We start from the raw sequence: 12,236 nt of genomic DNA on the forward strand, positions 1-12,236 counted from the left end.
AGGTAGGTTGAAGGAAAGAGTAGGTGGGAGCTTTTGATGACCAGCTTGTGGAACCTTTTAGAATAATTTTAAGGCATTTATTGCTGGACAATTTTGGCTGGCTCTGTCTTTGAATTGTCGAAGAAATACGAGAAACTAACCTTATTGCGGCGGACGTTGCACCTTGTTTTCGAGGAGTTTGCCCGTTTGTCAAACTAGGTGTCCTTACAAAGTGATGATAGTCCACGGTCACCGGTAGGCCATGAAGAAAACATGGTTAATGATTTTCATTCAACTATATATATATATATATATCACATGATGGCTACGTATAAAGAGAGAGACCATAAGATTCAAAATTAATAGTAGTATTGCTATAATCTAGAATACATTAATTCTTCCAAAAACAGACCTTTAAAACACAATTATAATCCTAATTTAGAAAAAAAAAAGGGGTATATTGTAAAACTGATTTGAGAGTTTGACTCTTGCAAAAAGTTCTTTACATTTTTTCAACTTTTGTAAAAAATTCTTTACATTTTTTCAACTTTTGTACATCATCTCTGGATTTTAACAAACTTGTATTCATCTTTCTGTCAATCTCTAATTAGCCTTTCAACAACAGAATCATTTTGTGAGAGAATTAGCATGTAACATAAAGATATTACCTGTTAGAAATTGCAACATGTCAACCAATCAAAAATGGACATGTGACATTGAGGTGCGTAGCCAAATATTCGATTACAAATCGTAGAGAAATCTCTTTCAATGCATATATCATTTTCCCTTTTTTAAAAAAGAAAAGAAAAAATAATAATGAAAATAGCAAACCATGAAAAACATTTCTAACGAAGTAAAGGAAATGATTTTTGCAATTTTAAAAGTCTCCCGTTTTTCTTTTTTGAAAAAAATAGGCATATTGGAGACTAAAAAACTTGTTAATGGTGTGTCCTACTTTTCAAAGGGCGGGACTCTGAGATTTGAGAATGTATATATCTAGCATTAGTCATTACAATTAATCAAATGAGTGTCAAACCTACCACCCTGAACGAAACAGAAAAAGGTGAATTGAGTCCAAAGATGTGGGCTAGAATTTTAGTTGCTTCCTTTGATGACCAAAATCTGATTTCAGTCTCCGACCAGAAACAGTTCTTTTTGTATATGTGGGAGGGGGTGAAGTATATCCGTTAAATAATCACACAATTTACATATTCTATGACAGTAAAGTTGACAAATGACACTCCCCTTACAAATTTAATAATTCTCGCATATGCGTAATTTAGCATCTATGAGATACAATTGCATACATAGACCATCTGAATATGATTATAAAAGCAAACAAAATTTATATCCAAGAAATCTATGTTTTATTTAGGTAGTGATTTGCGATACTTCAGTGCTTCAAAGCGAGCAGCAAGTGCATCATAATCTGGCAATTTGGGATGCACGCGAAGGGCTGGATCTTGTTTATCATGATATGAAGGTACCAAAGGTGGAGGCCGCTCGGGCGGTGGACAAATGCCACTGGGAGGTTCTTCCATCTCAATTTCTTCATCACAGTCTGATTCATCAAACTTTATGTCTGAATGTCCAGAAGGTGTATTGTTGTAGCTGTGCCTCCTATAAACCTTTCCACCATTCATATTGGTAGTCAGTGTCTCCTCACTGCTTACACAATGAGACCTTCCAAAACTCTCCGACTCATATTTGCTCCCTGTAGCATTTAGCTGATGATCCATATTCTGTAGGTTAACTGCAGAATGGTCATTTGGCATAAAGGAGCCAGTAGATTTGCCCGAAAGGGTATCAAAGGCATGGTTGATATTTGAGTCATTCAACTTGTTAGCAAGGCTAGATGCTCGAGTGGCTGGATTGAAGTCTCTGTTTGCCAAATAGGCAGCAGCTTGGGCAGCAGCAATTGCTTTCTTGGCAGATTCCGCAGCTGCTTCAGCAGCTGACACTGTGTCCTCAAAATGCATATTGCCATTTTCTCTACAACATGTTGATCTAGGTAAATAACAAGAATAGAATACATTTAAAACTAAGATTTTTATGGTGAATCAGAGGTGAGAATAACATATTGGGTGACATACCTGGTAGTTGGCTTATTTGACCCAGCAGACTGAGTCGGTTCAGGCTTCAGGGGTAAGCTGGTAGCACTAACGAAAGTGTTTGGTCCTTCCTGATCAGTGAAAGAAAAAACAGAATTTTGGAGGAAAACAATAAAAAGTCGAATTTAACAAATGTGTGCAGCCACAGAGAGAGAGAGAGAGAGAGAGAGAGAGAGAGAGAGAGAGAGAGAGAGAGAGAGAGAGAGAGAGTACGAGGTACATACTATATGCTCTTCTGGAGCCTTGAGAAGCTCCAACTCAGATTCTGTTGTATCCCATTGAATATTGTGTTCTTTTGCTATTTCCTTCATGATTTTAAACTTCACTTCACCAGTAGGGGTTCTGACAGATAGCTTGTCTATTAACTACGAGAATTTGGAGGGAAAAATGTTACAAGAGAACATGACATTCAGAGTTCAACAGGAAATATAACTAATGTTTGACTCACATATAAGCTAATCAATGAGTTTTTGCATGACTTATGATTAACAAAAGGAAGATGGTAATTACCATGCGGTTTACACCACTGTTAGGTCGCAGATCAGTAGCTGCAGATACAAAATCTTTCCCATATTTTTTCTCAAAAATATTCCTAATTGCCACTAGTTCTGGAATTTCTGAACACCTTGGGGCAGCAAATATTAAACTAGCAATCCCTTCTTTGAGATCTGCTGGGCATTCCCTGAAATAATTAGATGCATATCAGAATTCCATGTATTCAAGCTTTACAAAGTATTAAGGATAATTCAATTCTTTCACCTTTGCTTGGCAATGATCGGAAGTCTGGACACAACCAATTCACAGAAGAGCTCAATGAACTCATTTGCAGCCAAAACATTCTGTTCTCTGATAACATGTTCAACCTGACAGTGAAATTATTGGTGGTTATGAGAATTAGTGGTCACAATGTTTGGCGAATGTAAATAAGCCTGACAGTGAAATTATTGGTGGTTATGAAAATTAGTGGTCACAATGTTTGGCGAATGTAAATAAACCTGATAGTGAAATTAGTTTTTACTTATTTATCAACATTCTCTTCCTTTCTGAAAATCCTTAATTACAAATAGGAAAAAATAAAAAAGAGCACTGGTAACATGGAATTTAAGAAATAGAACCATCTCAGGCGAATGCTCACTGATAAAAGTAGCTCCCAGGTCCTTTCTTCGAAACCTTTTGAGTCATAATTACATGTACACACACCAAGTTTAATGAAACTTTGCACTTTGACATCAAAAGGCTGATCCAAACCTCTGATAGCAGTTGTTTGACCTTGTTTTCTCTTCTGATCCAAGCTCGGCCTAATCATAGTTTTATTTATGAAGTTTTTTGAGTCTCTGGGAACAGATCGCAGAGGCTGCCTCTGAGGAGAATTCTGGAGGATCCACAAGTAGATCTTTCAATTTATATTGTATGGTGTGTTGGGGAAATATCTGACAGAGTTTGAAGGGTTATTCTTGATAGGGTGTGCAAATTGTAATACTCATCTTTTGATAATGGATACTTGCAAAAGTGCATCATCCATGGATGTAGGTTTTCAAAGCTCATTAATCTCTGGTGTCTTCAGGCTTTTTCCCCTATGTTTTGTTTAGAACTTTCACATAAAATACATTTTTATACTAATAAAATTTCATCAATACGAGCAAAAGGCACACCCATGTATATGAGAGAGTCGTCTATCTAGATACAAGAAAATCATGAAAAGGGATCCCCTCAAAGTCTCTAGACTTGTGCAAAACATACTAATTCTAAAAAACCACAACATAGTGGACCATCCATGAACTTGGTAAAAGTTGTTAGTATGCCCTTAGTAAAATACAGCTTGCATAATGAGGAGAAAAAAGGAAAAGAAAAGAGAAAACATGATACGCCATTTCCATTAAGGAATACATTAGAAAAATGCCTTAAACAGAAAGCACAAGTGAGGTGCCAATTAGAAATGGTTTGTATATAAAGCCAGACAACAAATCACTTTTTTTTTTTTCAATTTAGATATGATCTTCCAATAACTGCAAAGACAGTAAGGCATAACCTATACTAGTTTTGGCAGTACAACTGCACAAACCAGTGCGCAAAAAAAAAAAAAAATCTCTGTAGATGAAATAGAAACAGAACTTTGAGGACCGGAAGAATGATTTCAAGTTAATTATTAGGTGTGAAAGAATTTTTCTTGTAAGGATGAAACTGAATTAGGGTAAGTCCATCCCCTTCTAACAACTCCTGTAATATTTTCAAAAGACACTGCATCTTAGCAAAGCATCAGAACGACCATAAACCTACAAATGCTTTACTCACTAGTCCCTACCTTACAGAAAGTTATCACGAAATTCAAGGGCGTGGCCACTCTGGCAACGTTAAAGTGAAAGTAAGTCCTCATACCAACTAATTGCAGCCAGCAAAGTCAGTGGACTCCTTTGAAATTCTCTAAAAGGTCAAAACCACCAACTCATTCAATACCAGATGTCCAACTACCATAAACAACCCAATATAAATCCAACCAGTTCCATTCCCCTTTTTACGATGCTTAAAAGACAAATTTTATTTCCTCTCATAGTAGTGTTCTCATTCTATTGCAGACTTTCAGCAAACATAATATATTTTGCTGATAGTGACCCCGAGGAAATGTAATAAAAAAATTCAAGAGCAATATCTTAGCACCAACGTGGCAACACCAATATAAAAATAGACGATAAACAAGATTCTACCACGCCCCAAAGCCAAAATAATATCAATGCGGGCCCCATTGGAAAAACCGCCCAAAACGCATTTATCCGCAAATACTGAGTCTTTAACGCTCGGTTTGTTTCATCTCAAAGTTCTGTGTAACACCCAAAATAGAAACTTTTAAGTTTGACAATTACCCGGATGCGAGCAGTGGCATCTTGACCGGACTGTAGAAGCAACGCAATGTCTCGCCGCATCTGCTTCACCACCACCTGTCTCTTGTTCCTCAGCAGCTTTATCCTCGCCACCGCCATCTTCGCCGCTGTCATGCTGTTATGCATTTTCCATTTTATTCCAAAGGAAAAGAATAAAGAAATAAATAAAACACTAGCCTCTGCTCCCAAGGAACTCAGTACCCAGAATCAATCACAGGAAAAAAAATAAAAGGAAAATTTTTTACACATTTTCTTGGCAACCAAACAAAAAAGGGTGTGATCAACTGGGAAAAGAAAAGCAAAAATCCCCAGAGAGAGAAATGTACCATTTGGAGGAGTTGAAGCCACGGCGGAAGAGAGAAAGGCTGAGCTTCATGAGATTCCTGGCGTGGGTCGTGGCTATCCTTGTGGCGGTCATGGTCGAGAGTATGAGAGTGAGCGACGTTGTTTTAGGCCTTCTTCAAGAAGTGAACGGTCGCCTGAGTTGTAAAGTGGATCTGTTCGGCTCTTGCTAGGATCCGATGGTTCCACTTTAGGCACCGACTTTTCCCTATTCTTTTTTATTATTATTATAAAGGTTGGTTTGTCTTGAATCTTGGAGGATATCTATAATCTATTCTATACCATCTTCGTTCGTGTCGCAAAGGAAAAATGTAGCCGTTATGAGGATTGACACGTGGAAGAATAAGGGGAGGATTTGATGATTGTGAAGGAGCAGGGTATCCGATGCTCATTGAATGGGCCTTTGGACCTCGGGTGGGGAGGGGAAGTACTAGCAACTTGTAACACTAAAAACACTAGCAATTAGCATTGTTTGAAATATAGCTTGTGGGATTGTTTGAAATAAGGGGAGGATTTGATGATTGTGAAGGAGCAGGGTATCCGATGCTCATTGAATGGGCCTTTGGACCTCAGGGGTGGGGAGGGGAAGTACTAGCAACTTGTAACACTAAAAACACTAGCAATTAGCATTGTTTGAAATATAGCTTGTGGGATATTGGGTTGATTTTGGCACTACGTTCAACCCTCTATACGGGGTGCTGATTATGAGGATCCATGGTCTGATAATGTACCATGTTTTTTGTTATCTATGGATGGTTTGGGGGATTCCATCCTCGAGTGACTTGGAGGCCCCGAAGGTGGTTCGTGAACAATAGGGGGCTGTGATTTTTTGGGAGTTTGGAGAATGGAGATCCCGCAGAAGCATCATTTTGGGGGTGTGGGGTGCCTCCATTTATGCTCAGCTCATGCTTGTAATTTTCTTTCAGCCTATTTGGTTATTGAGAAAATCCAACAAGGGATCAGGGAACAAAAAAAAAGTGGGCTGAACCGGCTAAATAAGAGGCCATAATATGGTCGAGTCAGAATATCCAAAGAACATGAAACATGAGTTTTATGCCCGATGGATGCGCTAACATAAGAAGCAGACAAACTGACAGAAAATCAAAAAACCTGGCCGACCATACACAAATAGCCGACCCACATAGCAGTTTGCACAACATTAACTACAAAAATGCCATTCAATTGTCGGCCACATAATCTGGACGCCAAAAGTGGATGCAATGTCTTCAGTCTATATACACAAGGTTACACGACCGTGAGACAAGGGTTAGTTTCATAAAAGGTAAAGGGGTGCAGGAATCCTCACATACTTTTCCTAAACGTTTCCTATAGATTTTCAGGTCCCAATGAGCAATTGATAAAATCACAATTCAGTCTGATCCATTATTGTATTCTTGTGTTTTGTTGATAGCATCAAGTAGATATATAAAATTAACTTGATTGTTTAAACAAGAAGGGCAAAAGAAAAGGTAATAAAACAAGGGCTGATCGAGCAAGAACAATGCAAATCATATTAAAATTGCGATGTGTTTCTTTACATTTTGATTCATGTACATGGATAAACATTTGAGAAGGTGATAAAAGGCTAAAGCCAGAGTATGGGATCACCTAGTTAGAAATTATATTTAGGATCAATACTCTTGCTTGGATCAAGCGCCTAAACAAGCATTCCAAACCTTTCTCAAGGCCTTCCATGCTAACATCCAAAGCACCCAACCTAATCTGTGCAGATTGTATCTTTTGTGCCTCCATATCTTGGCTTGAATTGTGCATCAAGAGGTTGCCAACTGCTGTATCCACCCTCTCTAACTCATTCATGTTTCCGGCCTGTTGGTCTTTGCCTGCAAGTACACCTTTCTGCAATTGTTTGAAAACCAATGACCACCTGCTACTGCTAGGCTTTGGTTTAAACACTGGCACCGAAAGGAATAACAACAGCGAGTGAAAGATTGAAATAGTACTCAAGTTTGTTTCTGCAAGCACTCTGACCACTGCGGGGAGGGGATCATCTTGATCTGACATGGGGAGATCCCCGAATTGATTATCTATCGGCTTCAAGGATGCTAGAGACTTGGCAATCTCCTTTTTCATCAATCTTCTTGAGCAAGTATAAGAAGTGACAATGCTTTCAACACTCAAGTCTCCTGCCCTTTTTCGGCGAAGAGCTGATTGAAGTTCTCGAATGGCTTCTTGCATTGAGAGAATAGCATCCCTGGTTTTGCCACACACATCCAAGTATCCCAAGGAACCTTCAAGCAAGTCATTGACCCATTTCTGGTGTTTCTGTGGGGCAAGAGCTTGTTGGGTCAATGGCAAATTCAGAAGATCATCTATGCATCTATACAATTCGCCTAGCAGGGATAGACCGAGGCATATTGTTTCTACCCTTTTTGATGAAGAAGTTGATGCCTCCCAAGATTTAATCTTGTTTAGCTGTTCTTCAACTCTTAATGTGCTCGGATGAGATCTAGCTGGCAAGCTAATGGATCGAAGGCTATAGCGTTTAGATGGCTTGGGGGAAGAGGAAGCCATTGTTGATCTCTTCACCATGGAAAAGTTCAAAATTTAAGATGGACTCAGTGAGTCCTACGATTCATTCATAACATGCTTATACAAAAGCATTTAGGGAATCTGGGAAGGGACAAAAAAACAAAACCCTATAGGTCCTCAAAGTCAATGTGATCAACATGTGGAGGCAGCGTGGGCTCTCTCTTTATGGAGTGGATTATGTTCTCACGTAAACCAAGACACTTTTTTTCAATACAATCTTAAGGTATATTTCATCGCAAGAAATGTTGGGTCTACAAAAGTAATCATAAAATACTATTTTGTAATTTCAAATACAAATACTTCTTTATATAGATAAATATATTATAAAGTAGATATATATGACGGTCACTTTGCTTGCACCAAAGACTAGATTCATTCGGCTTTTCTTCTACCGTGACCCACCACTGCCAACATATGCTTATCATGATTCAACGTCATTGTAGCCATATATAGAGAAGTGTAGCCGGCCAAGGTCCTCTGGATGTCAAGAACCTTGGGCCTGCAGAAATCAAGATCTTCAGGGATGCTGAACCATATTAATTTATCAAGGATGGGGGTTGAAATAACATATAAACGTTATATTATTATATGGGTGCACGAGTGGCATGCTGACAACATGTTCCCCTTAAGGTTGCCTCCTGATATTGCTATTGTGAGGCACAGATCACATGCATGTTTAGTTTTTAGTCCATGAATCCTCCTAATATTTTCCATGATGATCTTCACCTTGTTGATGTGAGAGATCAGGAAATGGAGGCTCACAAATGCGTAGGAGGCTAATCAATTTCTATGAGAATGGAATCTGAGGAGAATAGATGCCATTTTTGTCTCTGTCCTGAATTGTCGTGCTTAGTTCTTTGACTTCATTGTCTTCCTTTTCTGGGTATTAATGTAGGTAGGAAAATGACTTGTACCGGAAGGATAGGATCCTAGCTGTTGCAGGTTCTGAGACGTTGAAAGTCGGGAGCTAGAATGGAGATAAATCTTTGGTAAATAAGGCCCAGCTTTTAGTGTAAAAAGACGAATATTTCGAGTTCCTTCCAACTGACTTTCAAACTTCCATGGGGCCAAGCTTGGAGTGAATTCAAAATTTCAAAGAATAGGATTGAGATTAAATAAAAGTTGGAGATGATACAGTAGCTAGAAGATAAAAAAAAAAAAAGGGAGCTCACATGCAGAATTCAAGATCTTAAAGAATTATTTACATCATAAGTTAAAAGAATTGCGGGGGGCAAGAAAAGAAAGAAAAACACTTGGTTGCTTTCAAATCAAATATTCAAAGATAAAGTTGCTCTATATATGTAGCCAAAGAGAAAGGAGGCTTGATTCTCGGCGTGAGATATGATAGAATCTGATGATGATGGCGTAAAGAGTAATAAAACAACCCACAAACAAACAACTCATCATCAGCTTTTTTTAAGGATTTGGACTCAGATTTTGTCTCCTCAAAGATATTTTTATTTTTTTAATAATTAAATAAGTGGTTATTAGTGAAATTATTTATTTTTTATTTTTAAAAATATATAAAATTTAAAAAATTAAAAAATGTAATTTACAGTACTAGTGGTAAATTTGAGGGAGTAAACTCATGGGATTGAATAGTAGCACTCATTTTTTAATCATTTAATTGGTTTCCATCATGAATCAGCCAATTTGTAAAAGAAAATATCACTTAACCACTCCAATGTAACTTAGTTACCGTTTGATTATTTTAATTTTTTTATTTAATAGTTAAGGAAATAACTAAAAGTAAAGTTATAATTTTTTTAATAATTAAAATATTAAAAAATATATATTTTTGGATTGGATTGGGAAGTAATTTCACCTCATCTCATCTCATATTATTTCATCTCATTATTACAACATTTCTAAATTTCTACACAAAATATAATAAATAATTCAACTTTTTCAAATCACAATTCAACCTTTTTAAATATTAAAATAATAATAATATTTTATTTAACTTCTATTTTTCTTTTAAAATCATTTCATCTCATCTCCGAATGCATGCCAAACCAAAAGACACATCCAACTATACATACTGAGCAGCCCCAGCATTATCCATTTGTAAAAGGAATAACTATTAGTACTGAACACTAATTAAGGAAGGAGGAAGGGGGTAAGCCTGCCCATCAAAGGATTACTCACCATGGATCCAAGCTTGGACCACTCCACGTCTTAATTTGATTAAATGGCAATGATGGAGTATTATTAATTTTAAATGTCAGTAGTGTTTAATATAATAAAGAATGGTAAGGAAGGATTTACCCATTGATCATCATCCCTCCCTCATTTTGCAAAATAAACAAGTATATGAACATGTAGATTATGCATAACCAAATTGGCACTTCCAATGCAAAGTGTCGTTTTGTGTGTGTTCAGTATTCAATTGAAGGCCATTTTTGAAGTTTCATTGCCTGTGCTGGTTGTCTTTCTGTTTTTTTATGCATCGATACTCGAGAAATTTGGAGTCTAGGAAAGTACAACTTGAATGTAAAAGCAACGGATAAAAAATAAGAAAAGAAAATAAAGCCAGAATGTAGAGCTTGAATTTTCTGTTTATATTCATTCTATAGCAATCCATATTGCACATGTACATAGTTGTTGATCAATAGGAAAATATCAATCCTTTGACACGTACATCCTCTAAAATTTGGATGTCCTGCACCTATGATCATGGAGATCAGACAAAAATGGCCTTTTTATTTTTTTATTTTTGGTGATTCTGATCTATTGAGAGATTATGTTCAAAAGAGAGGCTCTTGTTTTGATCAAGCGCCTAAACACACACTCCAAACCATTCTCCAACTCTTCAATGCTAATCTCCAAATCCTCCAACCTTTTCTGTGCACTTTGCGCCTTCTCAGAATCAACCCCCTTACTTGAGGCATAACTGCATAGGGTGCTTAGTGCAGCATCAACAACTTCCATTTCATTCACTTTCTCTTGCTTTTCTTCGCATGCTATTGCGCCTTTGTGCATCAACTTTGAGACCAGTGACCACCCACTAATTGGCTTTGACACTGGAGTTGTCAAGAACATCAAGAGGGATTGAAAGATTGAAACATTCATTAAACAAACTTCTCTAAGCACTCGAATCACCGCAGATAGATGGTGATCTAGATCTAAGATTGGTGATGCCCCACATTTGCTTTCCATTTGCTTTAAAGCCGCGATCAACTTCTTGGCATCCTTCTTCATTTTCTTTCTGAAGCAAATATAGCCGTTGATGCTGCTTTCGATGCTTGAATCGCCCTTTCGCCTTCGGAGAGCAGATTGAAGAACTTGAACATGTTCCCTAATCTGCAACATGGCATCCCTTGTAATGCCGCAGATATCCAAAAGCCTTACAGATCCATCCAACAACTCCTCGACGTATTTCTCATGTTGAAGTTGGGATAGGACTTGTTGGGTCGATGCCATATTGAGAAGATCATCCACGCATCTGTACAACTCTTCTAGACCAGCTAGACCCTTGCAAATCGACTCTGATGTTAATGTTGATGTTTCCTCTCGGATTTTGAGCCTGTTCAGCACTTCTTCGAGTCTGACAGTGCTGGGATGGGATCTGGAAGGCAAGCTTATAGATCGAACATTATATTTCCCGGCCATGGCTGCTTTTGTTTTTCTTCTTTTTCCCAGAAAACGCTTAACGTTGAGATGCTTCTACTAATTCTATGATTCTCTATATATAGGAACGTGCACACAGAGATGAAATAGAGACATGACTGTTCAAGTTAATGCGATCAACATGTGGTGCCAGAGTGGGGTTTTCCTTTGTATTCGGTCGCCTGTCACAGCTTTGGCCAGCATTGGCTTCAATGATTTGTTAATTATTTAGGTCACGATGTTTGGCAAATGGTGATGAGGTGAACTACTATTTTTGTCATCTTGTGAGCTGTGATGCGCAAGTAACAAGAAGAGTCATCAGTGCCACATTACCCTCAATTGTTAGAGTTTAATATTCAATCTGCCTCACCTTCACAGAGTGCCCTGTCTGGGATGTCTCAACTACCACAACCTTGCTCTGCACAATTCATTAAACAAAAGCTTTAGAGAGATCGAGATCCAGATCTGTGGCGTTTAATTAAGAAAATGAAAAAAAAAAATTGATAAATTGGTAGATATAATGATAAGAATTCCAAGATCAGTACACATATCATAGCTAGCTCAATTATCAATACTAACCTTTACCTTGTTTATTATGTGCACGAGTGGCCTGCTCTGCATATGTCTCCATTGCATACCTCTATTAACTAAATTTCTTTTATTGTCCATCCTCGAGATTCTCAGTAAAGGAAAGGTACGCATAGGTAGGACACGTATCATGCTGGTTATGGTTATGCGTGTACTGATGCTGACAATATTCTTTAGATAT

General features: G+C 37.7%; 3 protein-coding genes across 5 annotated transcripts; all 3 read right to left on the reverse strand.

Annotated features, from left to right (window-relative positions):
* Positions 1 to 1,162: 1,162 nt before the first annotated feature.
* LOC122318317 lies at positions 1,163 to 6,204 on the reverse strand. 3 transcript variants are annotated; one of them, XM_043135558.1, is made up of 7 exons: positions 5,293 to 6,204; positions 4,949 to 5,081; positions 2,850 to 2,953; positions 2,601 to 2,772; positions 2,315 to 2,455; positions 2,073 to 2,161; positions 1,163 to 1,986 (listed from the first exon to the last, which is right to left on the reverse strand). In XM_043135558.1, the coding sequence occupies exons 1-7, from the start codon at positions 5,382 to 5,384 to the stop codon at positions 1,347 to 1,349; spliced, it is 1,371 nt and encodes a 456-aa protein (XP_042991492.1). In that variant the 5' UTR covers positions 5,385 to 6,204; the 3' UTR covers positions 1,163 to 1,346. The 3 variants fall into 3 exon arrangements, with proteins under 3 accessions (XP_042991492.1, XP_042991493.1, XP_042991494.1); XM_043135559.1 differs by having other exon boundaries at positions 1,163 to 1,971; positions 5,293 to 5,758; XM_043135560.1 differs by lacking the exons at positions 4,949 to 5,081; positions 5,293 to 6,204 and adding an exon at positions 3,226 to 4,913.
* Positions 6,205 to 6,793: 589 nt separating this feature from the next.
* On the reverse strand, positions 6,794 to 8,038 carry LOC122318319. The gene has a single exon (XM_043135564.1). The coding sequence runs from the start codon at positions 7,856 to 7,858 to the stop codon at positions 6,917 to 6,919; it is 942 nt and encodes a 313-aa protein (XP_042991498.1). The 5' UTR covers positions 7,859 to 8,038; the 3' UTR covers positions 6,794 to 6,916.
* A 2,360-nt stretch (positions 8,039 to 10,398) lies between these two features.
* Positions 10,399 to 11,887, reverse strand: LOC122319206. The gene has a single exon (XM_043137162.1). The coding sequence runs from the start codon at positions 11,468 to 11,470 to the stop codon at positions 10,589 to 10,591; it is 882 nt and encodes a 293-aa protein (XP_042993096.1). The 5' UTR covers positions 11,471 to 11,887; the 3' UTR covers positions 10,399 to 10,588.
* Positions 11,888 to 12,236: the final 349 nt, after the last annotated feature.

The sequence above is a fragment of the Carya illinoinensis genome, chromosome 8, assembly GCF_018687715.1.
Source record: "Carya illinoinensis cultivar Pawnee chromosome 8, C.illinoinensisPawnee_v1, whole genome shotgun sequence".
Taxonomy (NCBI): Eukaryota; Viridiplantae; Streptophyta; class Magnoliopsida; order Fagales; family Juglandaceae; genus Carya; species Carya illinoinensis.

What these genes read in the sequence shown, in the direction of transcription:
- LOC122318317 (XM_043135558.1), bottom strand. Translation starts at nt 5,384, where the DNA reads ATGACCGCCACAAGGATAGCCACGACCCACGCCAGGAATCTCATGAAG. An exon ending in CCGATCATTGCCAAGCAAAG is followed by an intron (nt 2,773 to 2,849) that starts GTGAAAGAATTG and finishes TAATTATTTCAG; the next exon opens with GGAATGCCCAGCAGATCTCA. An exon ending in ACAGTGGTGTAAACCGCATG is followed by an intron (nt 2,456 to 2,600) that starts GTAATTACCATC and finishes AAATTCTCGTAG; the next exon opens with TTAATAGACAAGCTATCTGT.
- LOC122318319 (XM_043135564.1), bottom strand. Translation starts at nt 7,858, where the DNA reads ATGGTGAAGAGATCAACAATGGCTTCCTCTTCCCCCAAGCCATCTAAA.
- LOC122319206 (XM_043137162.1), bottom strand. Translation starts at nt 11,470, where the DNA reads ATGGCCGGGAAATATAATGTTCGATCTATAAGCTTGCCTTCCAGATCC.